The sequence below is a fragment of the Lepisosteus oculatus genome, chromosome 19 (assembly GCF_040954835.1).
Source record: "Lepisosteus oculatus isolate fLepOcu1 chromosome 19, fLepOcu1.hap2, whole genome shotgun sequence".
Taxonomy (NCBI): domain Eukaryota; kingdom Metazoa; phylum Chordata; class Actinopteri; order Semionotiformes; family Lepisosteidae; genus Lepisosteus; species Lepisosteus oculatus.
The window spans coordinates 9,793,303-9,820,005 of NC_090714.1; the positions used below are offsets into that span (position 1 = coordinate 9,793,303).

Here is a 26,703-nt window from a genome sequence, read left to right on the forward strand (position 1 = left end):
ATGTGATCTAGAATCCTACTTTATTTACTAAATTTGAATGAAAAATGATTCTTTAGAGAAATATGTTTGAGGATTTTTAATATGTTTTTATTATTATTGAATATTATTTTTAACAGAGATACATACAAGCAAAATTGAGCTAAACTGTTGTGTATTTACAAGTTGTCATTGTAAAATTATTGATTTAATTTATTTTCCACCACGCCTGAAGAATCATAGAAATTACAGTTTTTAAAAAGAGTGTGATGCCTTATGAATTTGCTGAGAAAGGGTAAATCATTAATCATTATTTCTCCACTGATTTCTACTTGTTCATTCTTAATACAGGGATTATATTGTTGGTTTGAGTGGATCCAACATATTTAGTATTGAAGGTATTTTCTCTGTGTAATGCTGCCAATTTAAGGTTTTATGTTATTCCAGTAAAATTTAGTGATGAGAGAGTCTTAATTTTGATTAGATTTCAGATAGCTGAGCCAGTTATTTTTAGTATTAATTGGAATCTTTTTGAATAAGTAGTTAACTTTAGGTTATCTTTTAATTTAATGCTATTCATCCAATAATAGTTCATGGAAGGTTCATCTAATGATTAAGATTGTCTTCAATGTTTTTCAAGAGTGAGTCGAAGTTAAAATGAAGCAATTCTGACAGGTTGGGAGAGATATTGATTCCAAGGTATTTGAGGTTGCCTGAGGTGATGGACACAGGCAGTTTGAGAATTGCAGTATTCCAACTTGGTAGAGGTAATATAATAATTTTTGTCCAGTATATTGAGTTGTCAGCTATCTCTGAAAATATGTTGATTAGTCTGATTGTTTCAGGAAGTGAATTGGATGGATTTTGTAGATAAAGTAGTATGTGATCTTCGCACAAACTGATTTTATGGAATATATTGGATTTGTATACTGTATTTTGTTATTTGGATGAATTGCTTTTATAAATGTTTCTGTGAATATTAAAAAGAGCAAGAGAGTGGACATTCTTTCTGTGCAAACTAAAGCTTTGTGAGGTGAGGTCATTGGTGAAAACAGTTGCCATGGGTGATTTGTAAAGTTGTGAAGTAATGTTAATCCACTGGACAAATTATACTCCAAAACCAAATTTTCTAGATTAGCAAATAAAAGTTTTCAGTTTACTCTGTCAAAGACCTTTTCTGCATCTAGTTATAAAAATATCATCTTTATTTTGTTTTGTTATGAAATATTTATTGATTAGGCAACTCTTGTTATTGATAGTATATTCTGACTTCAATCTAGTTTGACCTGGATATGTAAGTGATGGGATGACTTGTTCTGTTTGCTATGCCTTGCTTATAATTTTAATATTGATATTAATGAGAAAAGAGGAAGGTAGATAGAGCACAATGTGGGTTTTTATCTGGCTTTAGTAGTACCGATATAAGAGTTGTATTAAAATGGACATAGGAATAGTTAAAGTGTATTCATTCCTCTAAATTCACTTAATAACAAATCTGTAAAACAACATTAGAAACACACTTCAGTAATATTAAAAAAAATATGTAGGAGTTAAGTAAATACATTTTGAAGATAATATCTTCCTTATTGTATTTTAAATGGAACGTTTTTACAATTATAAAATCACCAGACAATTATTTTGCCAACCGTTTTATCCAGTACAGAGTTGTGGCAAGAAACTGGCGCAAACTAGGACAGCACCCAGTAGGATATAGAATGTTTTTGGACTATGGGAGGAAAGCCATGTGAACACATAGAGAACATGCAGACTCTACACAGAAAGCACCCCAGGAATAGTTACACCTGCAAATCTGCCCCTCCTTCACATGAAGTGTTCCCCTGCACTATAAACAGTACAAACAGTGACAACTTCCATATTTCGCTCAGAAGATATACAGTAGTGTCTTATTTTTCGGGGTATGCATCATTCTGTGATGTTGCTGTGATGTTGCTATGTTATTAAATTTGATATGCTGTTTTATAATTGTGATGCCGCTATTTGATCTTTAAATTGAATACATTGCCAGCCACACAATTTTGTTTTAAAACTAAATTAAGAAAAATATTTTAATGTGAGTGTGAATACTTAATAAATTAAGAAGATGAATGTTTTGGAAATGTCATGATTGAAACATTATGTAATTTGTTACAGTTATAATTTTAAAAAGTTTTTTTTTCAGAACTCATGAGTGCTGCAGTTCATAGCCACACATTACCTTGCTAATATGCTCATCTCTGCGACTCTGCACCCTTTGCAATGACTGGATAGTTAATGTCTCAGATTTGTTTTCTGTCTGTCCTGGGGGTGTGAGGTGGGGGCTGAAGTTACCGTATCCCTTCCTTAGTTTAATATCTATGTCCCCACTACTGCTACAGGCTTAAGAGATTGTAAATGTAAAGTGAATATTTAACATACTGTGATATATAAAATTAATAAAACTATAAAATATAGTATACATATTAATTAGATTTAATTTTTAGAGAATGATTTTGTTTGTTTAGGATTTTGATTATAAAAATATAGTAGACATAGTTTACACATATAAGAATGTTCGGTATACGAATCTTAGCTAATCCGAACACGAAGATTTTGTACCTTGTAATTTGTTATAAGAACGAAATTTCACTAATCCAAACTTTGAAATTCGAAAGTGACTGACTTTGGCTGAGAACGTTCCACAAATATTTAAATTCAGTGCCACTGAATAACTGTTTGTTTCTGTGCGGGCACAAGGCATTATGGTTAAAGACACCATGAGGCAGCAGTCCTTTGTTTATGATCACAGCAAAAGCTTGTACTCTCATTTTCAAAGTGTTTTTTTGTAGTTAGTTTGTTTTTGTAGTTTTGTGTTTGTTTCATAGTTGCTTTTCATTATGGGCTCTAAAGAAGAGACAATAAGATTATGTAGCATCATAGTCAACAACAGTATGCACGTCATTCTAGCTGATCGCTTGGATAGCAATCTATTACAAAAGAATGAAAAATTTAAATATGATATAATTAATTATTTTACAGCTACAGTTGGCTTATTTGAGTAGAACTGCGTTGTTCACTAAGCTTGCTATAATGGTCTGTATGGTATTATATGTTTACGGTGGTTTTTGAGTGAACTTGTTTTCGGTTTGAAACAGTAGAATTTCCCCATAAGAAGTAATTGAATTTTTATTTTTGATTTAGGATCTCCCGCTTTCAAAACAGATTTTCAGGAACAAATTAGGTTTGGATACCGGGGTATGAGTGTATTATTTTTCAGTAGAGACGACATTAAACTTCAGTTATTTTTATTTTTAGCTACCAAAATTTCCCTTCAGCTACATGATTCCATGATTACATGGAATTACATGATTACATGGCTATTAATATTCCCTCATATTTTTTTTAATTTAAAAAGTACTACAATTTTTTAACAACAATATTAAGTATTTATAGATAAGGTTATAACATTATATTGTTTTGTAAAATATGTAAATGTTTTATAGTTAGAATGAAACTTTTCAAAAATAACCACAGAAAGTAACCAAGTAAAAAACTTTGATGCACAAAATATTTATGAAGAAGGCGGAATACCATTGTGCACTTTTTTATTTTTAGCTACCACTACCAGCTATATACAGTATGGTGTTCAGAGATGTTATACTTCTGCTGTAATACTTCTGTTGGTAATGAGGATTAATGTGCATTCTAAACATAAGTGGCCGCATATGTATAAAAATTGAAGCTTATAAGTACAGTACATGGTCTGAAATGATAATTGGGTTAAATTTTGTTTTGGATATATCAGGTATAGAGTTAGCAGCCAGTTTATGAATATCATGTGGAGGTGAGAACTAGGAATTTTCTCTTCTTGAAGAGTTTTACAGTTTCTTACTGCCACCAAGGCCAAAATCAATTCATTTTTTCTTTGATTGTCTTGGAAGAATGCCAAATTCTGGGATTAGGAGAGGTGTTTTATAAATCAAGGATAGGATTGATGACTGTGTTAAAGTCACTTCCAGTGATAATTGGCCATTTGGAATAATCTGTTAAATGTGAAAATAGTTATGGAAAACTGCGGTGTCATCATTGTTTGGGCCATAAATGTTTGCAAGGGTCAAGCAGCTATTGTTGATGGACACATTAATAATGATAAAGTGTCCTGCAGGTTCCATTATTGAGGATTTATTAATCAGATGTACTTTTTTATTCATTTAAATAGAAAGCCAAGTACACTTGGTCAAAAAATATTTATTACAATGACAACATACAAACTGCACTACACACAACAAAAACAAACAACACACAAGTTACTCTATGTAGAGTAATTACAGACAAGACGTTTCAGAGGCCTCACATTCTAATCACCCTGTAAAACCTCCAGACTCCTACTAAGTATGAAACTCTTAATATCTACAGAGGCCAAATTAGAAATAAGCTACCTTCCTAAAGGAACGCAATACGACCTGCAGTTGAATCTCTCCCAGGATTCTTCAAAATAAATGGGAGCCTATCACCCTATCCTAAAAATGAACGATAAGCAGGAAAGACATTTCTAACTGAGGTATCTTTTACCCAGGCAGCCCACATTCCCCAACACATAGAATAACAATCTCTCTCTAGCAAGGTTCAAATACTTAGCTCCAGTCAGGTTTTGTTTGGATAATCATGAAGTAGGGACTCTCGCCTAGCGCAAGCTTCAAGTTCCAATTTCTCCTGACTTCTTTCTTGTCTCTCTCCTCTCCTTGTTCTTCCCTGCTTATTGTTGTTCCCCTCTCCTTGTTCTTAGTGTGATCTTATATTGTGAGTTTCTGTACTGCTCATTAACAATCATTAACCAGCAATTTACCTAGGTATATCAAGGTAAACTTTACAATGAATTCTGATCTAGGGTCCCCCACATCTCAACAAACGTCCTCTCTGCTTTGAACCTGGAAGTGTTTACGTTCACCTAAACCTGTAACTATACATGTTATACTATATCCGCAGTCTCTGTTATGTACATCATAGTGTACATTAAACATTCTTAAACTAAGCTATCATCAACATTGCCACCATCATTTATTATTGTCATTGTTAGTCTTTTCAATCCACATACAGTATCTAATGGCATTACCATGCAAAATATTACTTCCAAAGGACTGGGTGACAACATTTCTCTCCTTTTCTTTATCCTTTTGTTAATCTTACACCCAAGCAACAGAAAAGTCCAGAAAAAACAAACAGTTGCATATAATAGTCTATATATATTGTCTATATACTACTATACAGTATGTACCTACATGGATACAAGGTATAACATAACATACTGTAAGCACAAGTGAGGCACTGAGAGGAAGCTAAACTTTAATTAGTCAGGCACATACTGTCACGGGAGCCGGTCCTGACTCCATGTAGTAAATAGTTTCGGACCCTGTGCAAATTATATAATCCGGAAGTGACTGGAAAAGGACTATGGGGAAAACACAATTAGGAAAGGAAGGGATGGCGAACAGGGGGCCGTGCTGACAGTGATCAGGTGCAAGGGGGGAGCGCAGGCAAACAAGTCCAGGGAAGTCCAAAACGCAGGCCAAAATCCAAAGCCAGGTGATCCGTCCAAGACAAAACAGGGTTAAAATTCAGAGCGGGATCCGGAACAGGAACAGGAGGTTTAAATAGACTGACGAGGCCAGGCGCTCCGAGTCCCTGACTCAGCTAAATCAGGAGGCCGATCTGAAGCCTATGCCCTCAAGCCGCTGATGTAGGGCGACTTGATGTTAGGTGGGCCTCCAGGCGTCTGTCTTCCAATGCAGAGCCCCGAGCTACCGGAACATCGGGTTTAAATAAAGAACAGAACAAGGGGCAGGTGAATGTGATAATGAAATTAACACATAAGAGTCGGAGCGCCCTCTAGAGGAGGGATAACGATCATGACACATACTGTAGCTCAATTGACTGCAAGAGCTTTGACTAATGGGTGATGTTCACGTTTCACATTTAGTTGATAGCATTCTATTAAAGTGAGTAAGAATCTAGTGTAGAATAGCCAAGGAGTTGATGTTTTTGTTGCAATATAATTCCTCATCCACGTGTAGCCTATCCACTGATACAAGGACGCATTAGGAAAGGTCAATTAACCAGTTCACCAAGGAGTTTTCCTTTCTTGGATCGCCTTGGAATTGGTTATTTACTCAAAAATTCATCCCTTTCAGCTAAAATCACTGTTCTTCACAGTATCTTCCATCTGTGTAAGACAAGAAGACATTACTTTGTGTTTGTGTGATATTGCTTTGACATGATAATTTCAACTAGTTTGAAAGTTTGAAAATCTTGACTTTTAAAGGTTGTTGGTAAATTTGTTTGCTAATAAACACCACTTACTGTAATTTTTTGTGTACAATTGCAGCTGGATTACAGATTAGATATCCAGAGCAACCCAAGCATTGAAATACAGCACAATCACATTTTGTGTTATCAGTAAGAATGTTTAAATTGAAATAGGCATTACCAGTAATACCCATATCATTTGTATAAGCGTGTTATTCATAAGCATGTTATGAAGACCATGCAGTCTTCATAGAAATATTATCAGTAATGTTTATAAAGTCAGAAGACCCGTTTTTGGCTTTTATCTGGTTTGAGTTGGCCAAACATGTTTTGGAATTGTCATGGTTAGTTACAATATTATGGTTAATCAGTATTTTGGGGATGTGCTGTATGCCCTTTGTGAAACCAAACTCCAAACTGGCAGTGTGGAAGGATACTTTTGTCATCAAATTTGTGTCCAGTTGTGAATGTTATTTTAGATAGTAAACGTGGAGATGGATATGCACCATAATACATAATGTATTATGTGTTTAATTCTTTATTTCCCATGTGCTTCTATCAAAGCCTGAAATGTACTTTCCTTGCAAATAAAATAAGAAGATTAAAAATCTGCTTTAGATAAGAATGGCCTGTTGTGAGGATAAACCACAGTGTACTTCTGTGTGACAGTGTTTTTAAATGCATCATGCCTGCCGTTTCACATAAGAAAGGAAAGAAAGTAAATGCCCACTGTTTCTGCATCTTCATGAGGCCCGGATGAAAGCAATTACTTACCAAAATAAGTGTTAAATTCCCTTCTTTTGACACAGATTGCCTCTGTGTCATATTTTTGACCACATATCAGTTTAAATTGCTCCCTTCATAACTCTCCAGCTCTGATGTCCAGGGACCTAAATTTATTTTATATCTAAGTACATAATATTTGAATGACCTTATGAAAGTGCATGTAAAACTGTGAGCTGTATAGAGCAAACTCCAGATGATGTAATTAGCAATAATATTTTTTTAATTTTATTTACCAGAAATTATATTTAATGGAGGCAAGAAAATAAATCAAAATCACTGTAGTGAGACAGCAGTAATATTATATTATGTGTTTTGAACTGTGATGTTTCATTTAGGATTATTTTCCAAACATACACTTTTTATGGAATTCATCTGATTTTGTGTATAAGCAAGCTCTCACCACATCTAAAGTATATTGAAGTTAGCTAAATAAAATGGTAAATCCAATAAGCATTGTTGAGATATAATTCTTAGTCTGGATTGAAATCTGCGCAGACATCAGTCCTCTGATGCTTTGAGCCACTGGCAAGGGGAGAGAACACTTCATTTATCACAGAAATCTGTGCTCTTCAGCAGAGGTGCTGCAATTTCAACTAATCCAGCTTTGCATGCTATCAGTGTTTACTTTGGAAAGATTTTTTTATCAGTTTTCCTGAATTTTTAATGCCAAAGCAGTAAGACCGTACTTCTTGTCAGATCTAGCTACTGCCATTTCAGTTACATCATCTTAGGTTCTTAACAGTTCTTCTTTAATTTAATTCTGTGGCACCCCTGTGACTTGAATCTGTTATTAATGTACACAGGTTCACAGCTGTTATCCCTTATCAGTCACCTCTGAAAATGTGCTCAGATAGTACTTGTATTAACACCAGTGTGTGGCAACCATTAAAGACACTGAAAACAATGTATGGGTTGAGTCCTATAGTCCAGACATCACTGGTTCAAGCCTAAACTATGATATTAGTAAGGTGTGATTGGGATTCCCGATGTAGGATCCCATATGTGCCCACTTGCCTGTCTGGCTAAATTAACATAACTCTGTCAGTTTGTTCTGTTGCCAGTCAGATCCACATTACTCTTCCAAATAGTGCTACTGCACACGTACAGTATGTTTCTGTTGGATTCAGAGAGCAAAAAATGCCAATTGACTCTTACAGATGCAGGTGTGAGAAAAGAGAATACTGTTCTCATTCTTTTCATTGTGACATATAAATGAGATTGTAAGATTGGGGCAGTGCGGTGGCTCTGTGGCTAAGGATCTGCGTCTGTGACTGGAAGGTTGCCTGTTCATATCTTGAGCAGAGGAATCCTACTCCTTTGGCCCCTGAGCAAAGCCCTTAACCCCAACTGCTCAAGGGGTACCGTATAAATAGCTTCTCTCCCTGTCTGTGTGTCTCATGGAGAGCAAGTTGGAGTATGCGAAAAGACAAATTCCTAATACAAGTAATTGTATATGGCTAGTAATAACCCATACTGTCATTCCAAATTAAAAAAGATCATTTTTCATTTAGATAGACAGATACTTTATTGATCCCGTGAGGGAAATGGCAGTGCAACAGCAGCTTTACACAGACAACACAGCCACAGTGTAACGAATGATACAATAATAATAATAGTACAATACATACAATACAATCTACAATCAGTACGGTGAGGGGTGCACTAAAAGAGCTACTCACAGTCCGGACACACAAAGAACAAACTAGAACAGAACAGTACGCAGAAAAATCATATCACACATATGAATATAAATATAGATGTAAATATAGATATAGATATAAATATAAATGTATTGCACGGGTCCCTGGCATTTATTGCACAAAAAACGGTTGTAAATGGGGAAAAGAAAAGAAAGAGAACAGATGTAGCAGTAGATGTGTAGATGCATTCAGTCCAGAAACAGGTCACTGTCAATGTTGCCTCTGCCCAGACGCGAGGTGGATGCGTTGTACAGTCTTATGGCAGAAGGCAAGAATGACCTCCTGTAGCGCTCCCTGTCGCACCATGGATGAATCAGTCTATTGCTGAACGTGCTCTTCATTTCTGTCATAGAGGGAATGGAAGATGTTATCCATGATGGCCTCTAGTTTGGACACCATTCTCCTCTCAGCCACTACCTCCAGGGGGTCCAGGCCAGACCCAATGACAGAGCTTGCTCTCCTGATGAGCTTGTTCAGTCTTAGAATCCACTGCTCTAATCCCAGGGCCCCAGCATACCACTGCGTAGAAAATGGCGCTCGCTGCCACCGACTGATAGAACATAATTAGCATTTTACTACATGCATTGAAGGACCTGAGCCTCCTCAAGAAGTAAAGTCGGCTCTGTCCCTTCTTATATATGGCCTCGATGTTCTTACACCATTCCAGTCTATCATCGATGTGCACTCCCAGGTACTTGTACGAGTCCACCATCTCCACGCCACTCCCATGGATGTAGACAGGAGTAGGTTTGACCTTTTTCCTCCTGAAATCTACCACCAGTTCCTTTGTCTTTGTTACATTCAATTCCAAGTGGTTCACCCCACACCACTCCACAAAGCTGCTGACCAGTCCTCTGTACTCCTCCTCCTCCTCACCCTTGATACATCCCACAATTGCAGAGTCATCTGAGAACTTCGGCAGGTGGCATGACTTTGAGTTGTACTTAAAGTCTGAAGTATAGAGGGTGAAGAGGAATGGAGAAAGAACTGTCCCTTGAGGTGCCCCTGTGTTACTCACTACCTGTTCAGACACACAGTTCTGAAGTCTCACAGGCTGTAGTCTGCCTGTCAGGTAGTCGGTGATCCACGAGTTCATGGAGGCATCGACTTGCATCTCCTCCAGCTTCCTCCTTAGAAGTAAGCGCTGGATGGTATTGAAGGCACTGGAGAAGTCGAAAAACATGATCCTTACAGTGTTGCCAGCCCTGTCCAGGTGTGAGTAGGCCCTTTGCAGCATGTAGATGATCGCATCCTCCACACCAACACTGCGCTGGTAGGCGAACTGTAGGGTGTCCAGTGATGAGCTGACCAGGGGTCTCAGGTGGGATAAGAACAGCCTCTCCAGTGTCTTCATGACGTGTGAAGTCAGTGCAACTGGTCTGTAGTCGTTGAGGACAGAGGGGGGCCCTTTCTTTGATACTGGGACCAGGCATGATGTCTTCCAGAGCACCGGGACTCTCTCCAAGCGCAGGCTCAGGTTGAACAGTCGCTGGAGCACTCCGCTCAGCTGATCAGCACAGGCCCTCAGAACCCTGGGACAGATGTTAGCTGGTCCTGTGGCCTTACCCTGGTGAAACCTCTTCAGCTCCTTCTTCACCTGGTCAGCCGTGATGGTCAGCCTGGCCTGGGGGATGGTGCTCATAGCGCTTTCAGTGCTGCAGGTGTTAATGGGGGAGGTGTTGGACAGTGGCAGCTGCGGGGGATGGGTGGGTGAGTAGCTGTCGGGGGTTGTAGCTGTAGGCGGCCATGGTTGTGGAGGGATGGAGGAGGTGTTGGGCAGTCGCAGCTGTGGAGGGTTAGGGGCTGTGGGGGGATGGGTGTTGAGCCACAGAGGACCCAAAATCAAACCTGTTAAAGAACTGGTTCAACTCGTTGGCCATCTCCAGGTTCCCCTCTGTTGCACCCCCAGCCTGTTTGAAGCCAGTGATCTCTCACATGCAGCTCCATACATCCCTCACCCTATTCCTTTGCAGCTTGTCCTCTACCTTCCTCCTGTAGGCGTCCTTGCTCTCTCTTAACTTCTGCTTTAGCTCCCTCTGTACGCGCTTGAGCTCTTCCTTATCCCCCCTCCTAAAGGCTCTCTTTTTTTATGCATATACTGTACATAAGTGAGAAGTTAAAACTCTTCATTGTCATGTATGCAATTATTTCCAGTAGTTTGTAGCTGTGTGCCATCAGGGACTTGAATCAACTGTTATTTTGGCTCTCTGCTTCCACGAATGACATCTAAAGGTTAAAGAAAGGATTCACTGAAATTGCTTTGACATGCTCACTCCCAATGGCAAAAGTGTACTAAAGAAGATCATATTAAAGTAGCACATTTACCTTGGGGAACTCCGTGTGGCCCAGTGGTTAAAGTGGAATGCATGAAGTCAGGAGGCCTATTTTAGAATGAAGCCAAGCTAACACCTTTCACTGTAATTCTGTAGGGGAGTGTACAAGTCACTTCACATTACTGGCTCAGAATCACACAGCTGTCAATTAACATATGAGGAGTGTGGAGGAAAAGGGGTGTGTTACTTGAGTGGGCCTTGATAATTAACATCTTTAGTATTCTACTGAAGGGTATCTCTCAATCACTGTGACAGGTTTTTTATACTTCCAAGTAACGTGTGAGTCCGATTTGTTTTTAGTTGAATGCAGTGGATACTGGAATGGGGCCGTTAGAGCTCAACTCACTTGGCATAGAGCGATACATCAGATTGCAGTGGCTGTCACACACAGCAGACTGAAGAGTGTCCTGAAGAAGCTTTGTGTTTGACTTTGTGCATCTCCTCCCAGTTCAGAACATTTTTAAAAAAAACATTGTGGAGCGTGATGTAAAAAGTGCATAACCATTTTTCTTTTTCTATGACAGTTGTTTTTTATGAAAATCCATTATATATGGTGAAAACATTTCTTGATCACATTGCACCCAGATTTGATAGAAGGATATAAATTAACCTCTAGTTATGTTGCACAGTTTCACATCACTGCTGTGCTTGCCAGTGTTCTAGATAAAAAAGAGAGACATCACTGAATACTACTGGATCACTCTTCAGCTACCTGAAATAAAATCACTAACAGTTGAATGAGACCAAAAATCCAAATATCACCAGGCATCACACAATTACAAAGTTATTTCGAAACATGAATGTTATTAAAAGGAAACATTTGACCTTTTTTGTTTTATCCATCATACTGGTACAGTTGCAGTTTTCCACGTGGCATTGACTTATTTTTCCCCTGTCTGTCCTTAGTACCTACAGCCCCACCTCAGGATGTTGAGGCAGAGGCCATAAACTCAACCACTGTGAAGTTCTTCTGGACTCCTCCCCCGCAACAGTTTATTAATGGGATCAATCAAGGTTACAAGGTAAGCTGTCTCAATACCATACAGTATTTCAGTTGACTGTTCACTAAAAATCAGGTGATGCCTAGCAATTTGTCTGACTAGGTTTTGGTTTTAGGTTTTGCTTTCATTTTTGCTTGTTTTCATTTAATCAAGATGGATTTGAGCCAATGAGCATAGGTCAAACTTTTCTTCAATACATTTTAGCTGCCAACAATGCCTCTAACTCTAGACTGGAGTTAAGTCAGATTTGTTGTTCACAATTTCAATTGGAAAATCTGTCCCATCAACCTTTGCACCTATAACACCACCTGAGGACATTTTTAAACACCAAGCCTAATTTGCAGCATTGGATTTTCAACACTTCTATTCTTTAAGGAGACTCAAGTGCTAGCCTGGCCAGACTCTGTTAAGCTTCTTAGACCTGACACTATAAAAATACAAGGCAGCAGAGCTTTGGGCTATTTCTCAGTGTCGGGTAGATTCAAATTGAAGCTAATGGAGATTCAGTATCATCCAGATCTGGTAGGCATGCTAAAGGTAAACTTAGAAATTTGACACATGAAGAATTGGAGCCTGCAAGCCTAAATTGAAGTTTCAGTTACTCTAGGAGCATACTGAAGTCAAAGAAAGTCTTTTTTTTGCTTAGCTGGCTTAATTGATGTTTCTTTCTTCTTATGGCAGAAGTACCTTTCATTGATTTGTAAAAGGATCTAAGCCAGTTATCTTATGGGTTATGTTGTTGTTTGAAATGTTATTTTATTTTTGTCATTGAAAAACAGCACTGACAGTTGTTGTAAAATTAATTCACTAATGATATTCTGGGAAGCATTTTTACTACATGTGTGGAATTGCTTCTACATGGTATTCACACAGATAAGTTTTTGTGCCAGTTTCCATGTACTCCCTGAGTTTACCCTATACTGACAGCTTCAGCTGTGACCTAAAGAAAATCTCTGTGTAGAAATTATTTTTGACAGTTGTACAATGTAACCTACAGTGAAGCTCTTGGCAGCATTGGTATTCAGCTGAAAATAGTTGATAATATTTCCCTGTGGTTTCCAAAGAAAATTGATATGAGTTATTTTTTTACTTGTGTTCAATATTATTCTCACCTCGCGATCAGTGTTTGTTAAATTTTTAATGTTAAGTAAGCTAGAAAAAGTGCTTATTGTGTCCTTGTAATACGTTTGAGCACTATTCAGTAGGTATTTTAAAAATTCCTACAGCAGACCTTCTCCAGCACCTTCAGATTATGCAGCTTGTGCTTGTGAACTGCTATCTTTAGTTCATACAAGCGTTCTATTGGATGGTAGGCCAATCCTGCTAGAAAGTCAATTTGTAAACAAGCTTGAGCTTCTTAGCGAATGAAACAGTTTTCCGGATGAAATAATGTGATATACCATCCATCACTCAGTCATAACAAAGGCATTTGGACAAGAGAATGCCGAACAGCCATAAAGCAGAACAGATCCATTTCTGTTCTTTACATTCGTTTGTAACAGACATTTCACTTTCTGTATCAAACTCTCCAGTGTTACTGTCCAAAATCGTAATTTTTATTTCATGCAACTGAAGCCACTGAATGTCTCTGTCTTTTCAAAGTCCTACTTTTTGACCTATTTTTCTATCAAAAGAAAGTTATACAATATAGAAGTATTTATTTTTTTCTTCAAAACAAACAATTCAGTTTATAAAGGAATTTGTGTTAAAAAATTTTCTGTTGTTTGGCTACATACATTTAATACATAAAATGAATTAATCTACATTATACACATTTGTATGATTACTCTTTTTTTCAGCTCCTAGCATGGCCGGAGCATTCACCTGAAACTGTTGCTATAGTAACAATCACTCCTGATTTCCATGGGGCCCGCCATGTTGGATATATTAGCGGGCTACGGAAGTTTACCCGTTACCTGACATCTGTGCTGTGCTTCACAACACCAGGAGACGGGCCCAGCAGCTCCCCACAGCTTGTGCAGACACATGAAGACAGTAAGTGTCAGACATTTCTTAATCAAAACTTCTTATTGACTGTGAAAAGAGAACGGTAGAACAAGAAAAACTTGTCTGACAATGATAATGGGTTTTTTTATGTTTCACGGGGGTAGAGAGGTCGAGGATTCAGATCCTGAGTGCGGCCCTGCTGTTAAGACTTTGAGCAAGGTCCTTCACATTCTTTCAGTCATATGCTGAATGCAAATACTGGTTTCTCTGGATAAAAGCACAAGCCATATAAATTAATATATGTATTTAAAATATATGGATTCTGTTTTTAGGGTTCTCTGGTAGCACTGTAAACAGAAGAAACTGACACCTGAAGAAGGCTCCACAGCCGAAACGTTGTGTTCTCTTTCTTCTTTTTTTCAGCATGGAATAAACCTATTACTTGATCCTTTACTGTAAACAGAATGCTGTTTTAAACGTGCCTCTGTGTTTTGAGTTTTCTTGTGCTTTTTGTTGCTTTCAGCTACACTCACATATCTTTTTTTCCCTCTAGCATAGCACAGAAAAGGAGTACTCTTTATATTTTAAAATGATGTTAATATAGTAAGAATTACAAATTAACATTAGTGCAGAGAAATGTGATGAACATAAAAGAATGTTCAATTTCTATGTTAAAGCTAGCCAAACTAGTGATTAGCTGTCTCCATTCTCATACAATCTGTGTATCGGTAATATGATGAGGCCATGATAAACCACTCTGTGGTGTATCTGATTTGAATGTACAGCGTATTCTAAAGGAAGACAAATGTGTGAATGAGAGATAACTATAGCGATGTTAAGTTCCTAATTCCACATGCCGTTACCTGACAGCCATGAAGTCTTATCTGGCTAAAAAAGACATTTTAATTCGAATGTGCAACTGTAATGATAAGGTCTTACAAGTCAAGATACAAGGTAACATTTGCTAAACTCAGCAGTGCTTAAAATATCACAACATAACTTCACCATGGGTTTCTGCATTCCTAACAAACGTCAAATTGATACTGACTGTTTTGATTCATGTGTTTTAACTGTTAATCCTAAATCACACATTGTTGTGCTGTAGTGCTGATCAGCTTCTGAATAAAATAAATTAACTTTAAAGAACAGTACAGTAGTTTTAAATGAATAGAATGGATTTTTAAAACTCCAGAATTTAGAGAAGTCCAAAGTTTAAAATTGTATAATATGTTCCTTTGAATTTAATTGATTATGTATTGCATATAGATAAATGTTAATATTACAAAAACACTTGATCCTTTTTCCTTGCAAAATGTTTTTTTAACACTGGTGCAGAACAATGAAATCAAAAAGTTAAAACATCTGTTTTAGAGATAAAAAATGAGTGGATATTGAATGATTTCTCACAACTCCATTTCTTAAAACAACTGAGAAAATCCTAGAACACCGAGCAAAGAACAGTAAGATCTCTCTATTTCTCTATTGAGTAAAATCTGCAAGACATTCTTATGTTTCACAAACTTCTAAACTTTTTTTTCACATCAGAATCAGCTTTTGTTTTTTTATGTGTCACCTAGTTTTGTCAGGTTTCATCAGATTAACCAGTAGAATCATTTCGCGAGCAAAGGACTGATGAAGACAACAGACACTGGTTGGATCTCTAATGGGCTATTCATGCTTTTTTTTTGCACTGAATTCCCACAGCGCCAACCTCAAAGCTAAGGTGGAGCAGAGAGGACAGTTGGGGCCCTAACCTTTTGCACTACAAGCTCGTAACAGATTTGCAAGTCACAGGGGTAATCATTGGGCTGTAAGCCAAGAATGTCATTAGTGACTTCAACTTAACACAACTCCAAAAGCGCAGGGCCCTTTTGTAAGTCAGCATTTGGGAATCCTGTTTGTTGTTGGTTAATGGTATTGTAAAGGTTCAGAAGAGTGATCTGTGGTCTTTAGGGTCCAACCCAAGCTCTGAATAATTTTCAGCTTTTGAACCTCTCAGTTGAATCACCTTCTTGTCAGGTTCAATAAAATAAGGTGGATACGGTCAACATGTTGAGACTATGTATTTTCAGTACATGTAAGTACTGCAAGGTAGTGAATTACAGTGCTAGAAATCCAATTACTTGTGCTATAGATACAGTAGCCATCCAGTATGACACTGTGCATTCAGCTAGAGTCAACTGTTTTGTAGCAGTGATCTACTGCTTGCCTCTCAAGGAAACAGCAACAGACAGATGAAATGCAATAATATATGTCCTGTCTGTCTCCAGAACTCTCTCTCTCCCCCTGTTCAGTGAATTACAACTTATAACAAATATATGGATGTTTCATTTCATAAACAGGGATATTTATAAATTCATTGCTCTCCCTCTGCCAGCAGGTTTCCTTTTCCGTGAAATCAATATTGTCGGTGATGTATCTCAAATATCTTGTTTTTGTAAAAAAAAAAGCCTGTTCTAAGAGCCTACCGAGGGCACAAGTTTTTCTTCTTTCACAGTCGACTGGGTTTAATTAGTATTTCTTTCTTTTTTTTTTCATTTGTGTTTCCCAGAGCCAGGAGCAGTGGGTCACCTGAGCTTTACAGAGATCCTGGACACTTCTCTACGAGTGAGCTGGCAGGAGCCTGAAAATAAGAATGGGATCATCACTGGTAAAAAAAAACCTGAGGCGGTTGTCTTATGAGTGGCTCCTGTAGTTTCACACAAGAAAATAATTTTATCTCCCATGGCGCATCCAGCAAAGATGCTGTATTACAGTACCGATTGAGCTCCATGGTGCAGGTTCAAGCCTGGATCATGGCACTACCTGACAGAGACTGGGACTTCCCACATTTGGCAGAGTGGCATCAGAGTATAGTGGGAGTGTCAACAAAACAGAAACTGGAAACTGGAGACTGGCTTGCAAAATTCTACTGGTCTACTAGTTTTTCATAATAATATTTTATAGTGCTTTTCTGGACACTCCCCTCAATGTACTTTACAGAATTGGGGTTTCCCTCCACCACCAGAAATGTGTAGCACCCTTCTGGATGATGCAACAGCAGCCAGAGTGCGCCAGTTAGCTCCCCACACATCAGTTCTCAGTGAGGAGTACAGAGTAATGGAGCCAATTCGTAGGTGGTTATTATTAGGAGGCCATGATTGGTTAAGGCCAGGGGGGAATTTGGCTAGGACACCAGAGTTAACACCTCTGTTCATTTCTGAAAACGCCCTGGAATTTTTAATAACCATAGGGGGTCAGGACCTCCGTTTTATGTTTCATCTGAAGAAAGGCACCGTTTTTAATAGTATAGAATCCTCATTACTATGATAGGGCATTAGGACCCACAGAGACCGCAGGGTGAGGACCCTCTACTGGTCCCACTAACTCTTGTTCCACCAGTAAACTTAGCTTCCCCAGGAGGTCTCCCATCCAGGTATTGGGCAGGCTCACACATGCTCAGTTTCAGTAGATTGCCTGTTGTGAGCTGCAGGGAGATGTACCTGGTAACCACTGGCACAAGCACTCCCGTAAGACAGTGTGGAGCTTGCAGCATGTATTGTAAAACTACTGTATGAATGGCTCTGACAGGTGAATGTGTCAGTGGAGCATGCAAGTGTTTTCTCATTCTCCCTCTGCGATACGGGAGGAATCACTACCAAAAAGCCAAGTCTTAAATAATTGACAGTTCTAAACTGGGTGGATATATGTGTAAAAATAATTGGTGATTCCAATGCTTTATTTTTAAGGAGACAGTTGTTCCATTCCACAGTCTGCCTGAAAATCTAGCCTACATCTTGGTCAATTTGTGAACTACCCCCTAGGGAATTCCAGTCACCGATGGTTAGTGTTGCAGGTCGGACCACAGCCAGCAGTGCCTGGGCTCTAGGGTACAAGAGAATGACATGTAAATTATAGGCATGTAGGAATTAATACTTATGCTAGCCATGTTGGTGGAAACTGGTGCATTACGTTCTAGGAACAGCTGGATGAGACTCTCAGATCAATGCTAGTAAAAGTTGATTTGAGCTAAATAGCTCAAATGGCTTCCTCTTGTTTGAAACCTTTCTTGTGTTCTACATGGTCTCTATTATCTATAGCAAGGGTGTAACTCCAGCATGTAAACAAAGTTTTTACTCTTTTTCTCAGACTGAAAGAGAAAGGGTTTAAGAGGTGAACAATACAGGGCGAAAGTAATTAAAGAAGCACCAAAAGATATACTAAGACAGGGGTTTGTGACAGTACTGCAGGGGGTTCATGAGATTGTGATGGAAACATCAATGTTAAATTAAATAGTCCTATTATTAAGTAACAATGTAATAATAAGAAGAAAAACAACAGTAGTATTATTAATATTTTACAAAGTGAAAGGATGCATGTTAAGAGGGTCACTGTAGCATTTATCTACATTTATTGAAAAGTGTGATTTAGTTAAATTCTTAAGGGGGTACAAATAATTTACTGTAGGTTTAAGGGGTTCAACTGACAAAAAAGTTTGGGAACCCCTGTACTAAGAAAAACTACTTTAACTGTTTGTATAATGTAACTGACAGTCTTAAAAAGTACTGTGAAATGAACCTCAATAAGGAACTGAATTCACTCAGTTATTGTAGTGAATATAGAAGTCCTCCTTAAACCAATGAAACCAAGGAATGTACTGTATGAGCAGCTAGCATATTCATGCCTTGTTTCAAATCAAATGAACTGAATGTGCCTTAAGTCTCTGCTTGTTTTCTTTCCCATATATTTGCTTTTATATCTATCTAAGGAATGTGGGTTTCAGTGAGAAAGTCGTAAGTTTCTGTCATAATGATTAATGGCATATTGGGACATTTTTATCCCTATATAACATGAAATCTGGCTTCCGTCTGTTAAAATTTCATTGAACATTGCATTACTGCATGCATAGATGGGTTTTCTGAAAGGTGTTTCATTTTAATTTAGCAGGTACTCTGAGTTCTTGATACTGTTTTAATGGATATGCTTCTATTTAACACTTCATTGGGTTTTTGCACAAAGGCCATTAAATAGTATTATTGTTGCAAGTATTCACACAGAAATATGGTTTTATATTCAATATAAGGATTTTTTCTAAAGAATGATTTTGTAAAATACTGGAAAAAATAATGAAACTGCTGTAATATAGTGCACACGCTGTGTGCAGTAACCCGACAAGTTACCATCAGGAAACAATTCATCAGATGCTTTAACTGCTAGAAAATCAGATGCACCCAATTAAGTGAAGGTTACCTGCTAACATATGTTTTTTTCACTACAATAAAAAGGAAGTGGCACCCATTAAGCATTGAGGGTCCCAAAGTAAAAGAACAATAATGAAAATGGATGTAGATTAAATTTGAATGATTTTAAACAGCATCCATCGTTAGCAGCACATAAGATATTGTTTCCTCTTGAATGTTTTGGTATCCTTATTTCTTGCAGGGTCTTTCAGTGCAAACTTTGATATATGAGTATCCCAATGTAAACGGACAGTCTGTGATTGGAAACACTGCTGACTGCAAGGGAATATACTCCAGTTAAACATGAAATTATACAAGACCTATGCTGACTATTAGTTTCAGTAACATACAGCTTAGGGTATAGTGTCCAAAGGGCCTGAGAATTTGTAGCTGATTTTGGTAAAAAGAAAGCCATTAATTGGACATAGGTCACATTGAGGCAAAACTGCCAAAGGAATGGGTTTTGGATCATCTATCCTTGCTAAAGCCTTACTGCATGTTCAGTATCATGGGTGACAAGTCCTGATTTATGTCTTCTTCGGGCCCTGGCAGCTAAAAGCACAAAAGAAGAGAAAATTGACTATTTAACTGCCCATAGCTTAACTGAGATGCCTTTCCTTTTCTAGTTAATATTTCTGTCAATATACAGTATGAAACTATGCTCAAAGTATAGCCTTTGTTTAAGGAAAAAAGCAATCATCACACCAGTTCGAGGGTCAGGGGCATGTGATGAGCTATTCCTAGCCTGTGACTCGAGCATTAAAAGCTGACTTTTAAGTAAGTTATCTCATAAAAGTGAGTTTTTGCCCTGAACCGTTAGAATAGTGCAGATACAGGTTAATCTCCCTTTTTCTCTGCAGGCTACCAGGTTTCTTGGGAGGTCCATGGTAACAACGCCTCCCGGATGGCACGAACAATGGCCAACACCACTCTGGAGTACAAAGTCACAGGACTCACCTCTCTTACTACATACAACATCGAGGTGGCCGCAATCACAGCAGCAGGAATTGGCACTGTTACGTCTTCTACGATCTCCTCAGGGGTGCCTCCAGGTCTCTGCCAACCCAAATAAATTCCAGCCATCCATTTTCTAACTGCTTTATCCAATACAGGGTCGCGAGGGAGTTGAGTCTTGCCCAACAAGCAGTGGGCACAATGTACAATACTATCTGGATGGGGCATGAGTCCATCGCAGAATAAAATACATTCCACAGCTTATTTTGAAAATAGCCTGATATTCAACGGCAGTAGCCCACTGCAAATCCAAATCTCACTTATCCGAAAAGAAACAATCGTCCAGTTCATTTCAACGGCTGTGCATCTGGCAGACAGCAGACGGCGGTCATGCGGCTCTACACACGGTTCTGTGTGAATGTGAATAATGATCTTTTAAGCTGGCGTTGTCTTTGCGGAAGCTGATAAGTTGCTGTTTGTGCTCAAACATGAATCAAAAATCACTATGGAGAAGTAGTATTAATTTAAACTAGCTTAGAGGCACAGTGTTTGTCACTGTAAAGTGATGTATGCGTGACTGTGGCAAAAAGCCAACTATGAGCTCTTACCCTTGTTGTTAAACTGAAAAGTGTAAATTTTGAAGGAAATGGGGAGAGCTACAGAGCTGAAAGAAAAGAGGTGCAACAGTGTCCAACTATTAGTACTCTTAATCTCAAGTTCCTTACAAACGGCAGTGAACAACGTAAGAGAACCACAACTGAGCTCAGTAAATCTGAATATTGTATAACATACATTTATAAATTGACATCTGTTCTTGTGAAACTCTTTAGAAAACTGTTTTAGAAAACTGATTACCTTAATCTTTCAGTGTCAATGTCAGACAAACCTGTCAATAGTAGGTTTACATGGAAGTTAAGGACAAAGTTATTTGTTCTGACCTACAAAATAAATATTTAAATGAAGAAAACACCTGAATGGTTTTGGCTTTTAGAAAAAATCAGTGAACATAGGTTTTTTCATCGTGTTTTTTTTGTGTTCAAATTCAGAACTTCCTGGGGCTCCGTCAAATCTGGTCATCTCCAATATCAGCCCTCGCACAGCCACACTGAAGTTCCATGCCGGAGATGATGGAAAAACTTCCATCTCAAAGTGGATTGTTGAGGGGCAGGTTAGTGTCTAAATATGTACATGACCCTTTTCTTCCATGTGTTCATACCATTAAAGATGGCTTTATAAACACTTAAAAATGTCTTATTCATTTATTACCCTTTTAGTATTTGGTCACTTGTTTTATACACTTAACTGTATTTGTTTCTGCTCATGCTTAGACTATTTGACATTTTGATTTTTTTATTGTTTCTTTCTTCGTTTTGGCATGTTTCTTTCAGGAATTTCTCAACGCATATCAAAAAAGATCTTTATCCTTTTTATATAATTATCTCTTTAAGATAAAACACATTAATTCTCGTTCATCCACACATTTTAAGTGTGTTAAGATCTTGCTACACTTTTAAAAATAGAATTCACAGTTAAAGCCATTATGGTTTAACACATTGTTAGTGTTGGATATCATCATGACCTCATGGTAGCAACAGAATTACAGTTCCAATTATTTCAAAATTAAATATTCAAAAACCTATTCTATCTTCAGGCTGTTTTTCACAAAAAAAAAACAAGGAAACCATTTAAGAATTTGGTTTGATCCTAAATGCCAGTTTTGGTTCCAAGTAAAACATTCAGCAGTAAAATTCTAAAAATGGCAATTTTTGGTTAAGTTCTTATTTTTGTTCCTTATCAACTACATTTGTATCCAAAAGTAGCTTCCAAGCATGAAATCCCTATGTGAATGCACAGAACCCTGAAACATTGGCTTTCACCTGTTATTGAGGATTGCATGTCCTCAGTACTTTTTTATTGTGCTAATGCCTTTCCTGGGCAGCAGAAATGTTTTCCATCTTGAAAGAAACATGATATTGTTTAGAAGGCAGCACCTTTGGAGACCTGCATACATCTTATTTTTTATAAATGTCTTTTAAGTAAAGGACTCATAAATACAGGTTTTCACATGTATAGTTTAAACAGGCTGGGTAGAAAGCAGGCAACAGTAATGCCTCAAGTGAAGTGCTGGTTTATTCACCTGCAAAGCTCTTTATTAGAGGAGAGCTTGACTGGACACAGTGAGTTGTATGTATCCTGATGGTAGTGTGTAGCTGGAAAAGCTCAAGTTTTTTTTTTTCAAAAGGCTAGGATATCCTCAAATCTTCAAGCATTGCATAACAAATACTACAAAACTCCTGGGACATAACCCCTCTCCTGTTAGATTAAAAGACGTCACCCTTGCGACTGTCAAAGAACCTCCTTAGAGATATTGCATTTTGAAAACCTGATAACAAAAGTAAATCAGACCTCTTATGGATGTGGTTTCTGACATTTTCCTCTTAGTTCCCACCTTCTATTAAAATTCAGTTCAGATCTGATGCACAAAGTTATCCATACTGTTGCTCTGTGGGGATTAAATGGGTAGTTTAAGACTATAACTAAGCCCATTATTTTAACCTCTGCTACTTGTACTTTCTCTGCCTTTGTCATATAAGTCTTGAGACTCAGTTTCCCACAATTCATTTCAAATAATGTCACCTATGGTTCAGACTTTGCTGCTGCTAGGATTTGCAATTCCCACGGTTCATTGCATGTTAAACACACTGGAACTTCTCTTACTTTTAGCCCTGCATATTACACTATGGAGAGCTGGAATCCCTGAATTAATTTCACAGTGCTGTCTGCAGCTTCTGGAATGCAGTCACAGCCAATTTTCTGAACCTGACAAACACGCCTTTTAAGACCTGTGAAAAAAATGGTAAAAATGTACTCAGATCATTTCACAGTATTTGTTCTTTGTGATATTTTACTGTGGTGCCATTTAAAATAACTAGTCAGCTGTGGAGCCACATAGGACTTTGAAATCTTGCAATGGTTATTGAAAATTTGATTTTAGTTCTGGAGACACTGTAGGGCCTTACATTGTGAACACCCAACAAGTGTCATTTTGGTTTAGTGTCAGAAGTTTTGCTATAGGAGTAAAATATGTTTCTATTTTAAATTCTAGTCTGTTTAAACAGCAATATTCTGCTCATTACCCTCATGTAGTGCAAATGTACTTAACATATACTGTTGTGCAAAAAAACTGATGTGATATTGTTTTCTGTGGTTAAAGTGATACCAAAAGGTTGGCCTCATTGAACCACTTCCAGAAAGTGAAGACCCTAAATCAAGCTTACAGAAATGGGTTAAGTTACAGACTTTAATGTTTACCATGCACTGAAAACAAATGAGGCCACTACCTTAACACACCTCTGCTTTCCTATATATTATGTTGGCAGATACAATTACCTCATAACCTTTACTTTATGGATCCCACAGTGAGCAATATGATTTTATACATTTAAGATTTGCTGCTACATACATTAGCATTTGTATGGGTTCTTGAAACAGGACATTGCACTATAAATTCTCCCATCTTTGTTGCTGCTGCTGCTTTCCTGTTCTATAAAGCTTTTCCAATTACGGTGCAGCACAATTTATATGTCTATGACTGTTGTCATGCAAAAAACATAAGATCCCCCAGGATGGCAGGACTATGTAGGACTGAAGCAAACATGCATTTGGACTCCTACAAATGCTCTGGATTTGTATGTGTTGGGAAATCCAGATCACAGCTTGGGTTGAAAGCCTGTATCAGTTTTGAGACAGTAGGAGAACAATAAAACCACCCTGGAAGCAATGCAGAAGTGACAAATATTGTAAACTCACAGCAGCACCTTGACAACAATGTTGCTAAATGCAACATGTAATACAGCAGAGTTTACTGACTAACTGTAAACTCTAAATATAAACAAGCAGAATTAGCACAGAAACTGATTTTATTAAATGCCTCAGATTATTTACAGTATCTCTGACTGTTATCCTGATACCATATGCAGACTGCATACAACTACAGAGAATCAAAATGGAGCATAATAAAATCCCCCAAATAGAGGACTAGGTAATAATACAAATTAATATTAAATCTATAAATTGTCTTTCTTTATTTCTTTCAATTTAGATACAAAACCCTGAAAGAGCTTAGGTGGTTTGGAAGATATCTTGTACCACTTTGTATTTAATAGAATTAACAAATAACTTTTCAACACGTTAGCCAGTTAAAAGGTTAATCTGCTGCAGTATTTGTGACTCCCTCACTGGCAAGAGAAGCCCATTTCAGAAGCCTGCCTGAGGGTATCAGAGCACAGTGCCGGTCAATGTTCTGATCCTTAAAAAGAACTGATAGGCATCGCCCTTAGGCATTTATTTCAATGACTAGGAATGCCAGCTGAGTAGTGCCCCTTTTCTGAAAGAGGGCTTTACAGTGGCATGGACATGTCAGAGTCACAAGACTTGGTTGGAATGCCCAGACAGCCGTCACCAGTTGAGGTCAACCTGCAGTCAGGTACTGAACAAGTGGCCCTCACTACCTTCTTTCTCCACAGGTTGGGAGTATAGGAGATGATGAGGAGTGGAAAGTTCTGTACGAGAAGGAGAATGAACCAGAAGCTCAAGTGTTAGAGATCCCCAACCTCACCCCTTTCACTCACTACAGGTGAAGATTTCCCTTTTATACTATGATTGTAGAATTTTGACTTTGTTCTGACAATACTCAGATTTACTTGCATTTACACCTGATATTTAAGTGACTGGTTCATTGTGTACTAACTGCTGATGTTTATTGTTTGATGAAACAAATGTTTTCAACAGTCATGCTACTGGGTTCTCTGCATCAAACTTTAGATCACTAGTAAGGTTCTTCAGACTGACAAAGTGAAAAGGGTGGGAGTTTAACCTTTGAGCCACATGGTTGGAACATTACAAAAAGTATTTTCTTCCCACTTACTGTAGGATTATGACTTAGATACATCTCATACTATCAACAACTACTGTGGAGAAACTAGTACAGTACAGGTACATGCATTTTTGTGATCTAGATTAGATTACTCTGATACCCTTTGTGCTGGAGCTTCAAGCTTACAGAAACATCACTATTGTTCCAATACTGTTAAGCTGGGGTCTTAAACAGGTCTGAAATTGTCTACCTGTCAAATTGCAGATAGATTGTAAAATACTTATTTGGGATTACATACTTTTGAAGAACATCTATCCTCCTTATATATCTGACCTCTTCACTACTTGAACACCTGATACATGACATCTCACTGGTCCTCTGACATTGCTTTCTTACTTATTACAAATTGGTGAGAAGGCCTTTAATACTCCATATAAGTGAGTCCATTGATACCAGTATAGTGGAGTTTCTCTGTTTTCAAATAACACTTTTGAATCTAATTGTTTTAACTGGCCTGTTTATAGACGTGATTTTGTTCTGTGTTATTTATGTATGTTCTATGTTAACTTATTTTGCCACTGTTAAAATGTATCTTGTACTGATGTATCCTTTGCTTTTTGTACTACCCTTTGGGTTATTTTTTATTATGAAAGGTGCTTTATAAAATAGTTTTATTATCATCATCCTTCAAATGAACCTCTCCACACTAAGGGAAAGACAATAATCTACAAACAAACAATATGTAGATATTTAAAATATGTAAATATCTTATGTAGTTTTTTATCTTTCTTTTTCTAAAAACAAGCCCAGTGCTCTGTGCTTTGAAAACTCACCTCAACTACTGCTTTTAAGACCATTAGTCTATTTTCAGTTACCTGATTTAAGAGGGGATATGCTTCAGTCAATTTCATTGCTGTTGACTGACCCTTTATAAGCCTGAACCATTTTTAAACAATTTGAGTTCAGGAACAGATTCTTTATTCTTCAAAATACTGTGTAATAAATATTTGACAATAGGAAAATGATTAAATAAACCCACATTTCTGTTTTACTGAGCCTTTCCCTGCAGCATATAATGGGAAGGAATTCTGGCTTCTTCTAATCTAAACAGTATTTCCATATCATAACTTTCTTAGGCTGTATTGCCCGATGAAGCCTTAGCAAAAATGATAAGCATGGTTACTTTGTATCTTCTTGTTAAATTATTTTGCAGTACAATGACAGCAGCATTTTCTGAGATAAAACCTCTGTGGTTTGTTTTTTCTTTCTAGGTACTCTTTGCCTCCTTTACTAATACGATGACTAATAATTGTAGCAGCAAATTAGGTGACATAAGTATACTTATAAGGAAAGTACATTGAACACCTGTACTTGCAAGTTCATGCAAAGTTCACTCAGTGCCTTCTACATTTACTGTATTCATACTAATTTTTTATCACCTCTAAGTTTTTTTGAAAATATAGAGAAATATACAATAACAATACTGGAAGTGCAATGAAAGACCCACAAGCTATGTATAGTTTCCTGCTTTCCTTGGGTATCACAGAAGATAAGCAGTAGAAGCATGCATCACCAGTGCTATTAAGATTACAGTATGACATTTTTAGAATTCCTTTCAGCAAGACACATTGT

General features: G+C 37.6%; 1 protein-coding gene across 3 annotated transcripts in view; it reads left to right on the forward strand.

Annotated features, from left to right (window-relative positions):
• sdk1a (sidekick cell adhesion molecule 1a) overlaps positions 1–26,703 on the forward strand; it is a 464,366-nt gene that overhangs the window by 374,828 nt on the left and 62,835 nt on the right. For all 3 annotated transcript variants that reach the window (XM_015360500.2, XM_006637238.3, XM_015360501.2), the window contains 6 exons: positions 11,981–12,096; positions 13,875–14,070; positions 16,574–16,672; positions 20,102–20,293; positions 21,242–21,363; positions 24,722–24,831. In XM_015360500.2, the coding sequence (XP_015215986.2) occupies positions 11,981–12,096; positions 13,875–14,070; positions 16,574–16,672; positions 20,102–20,293; positions 21,242–21,363; positions 24,722–24,831 (835 nt within the window). The remainder of the gene's footprint in view (positions 1–11,980; positions 12,097–13,874; positions 14,071–16,573; positions 16,673–20,101; positions 20,294–21,241; positions 21,364–24,721; positions 24,832–26,703) is intronic.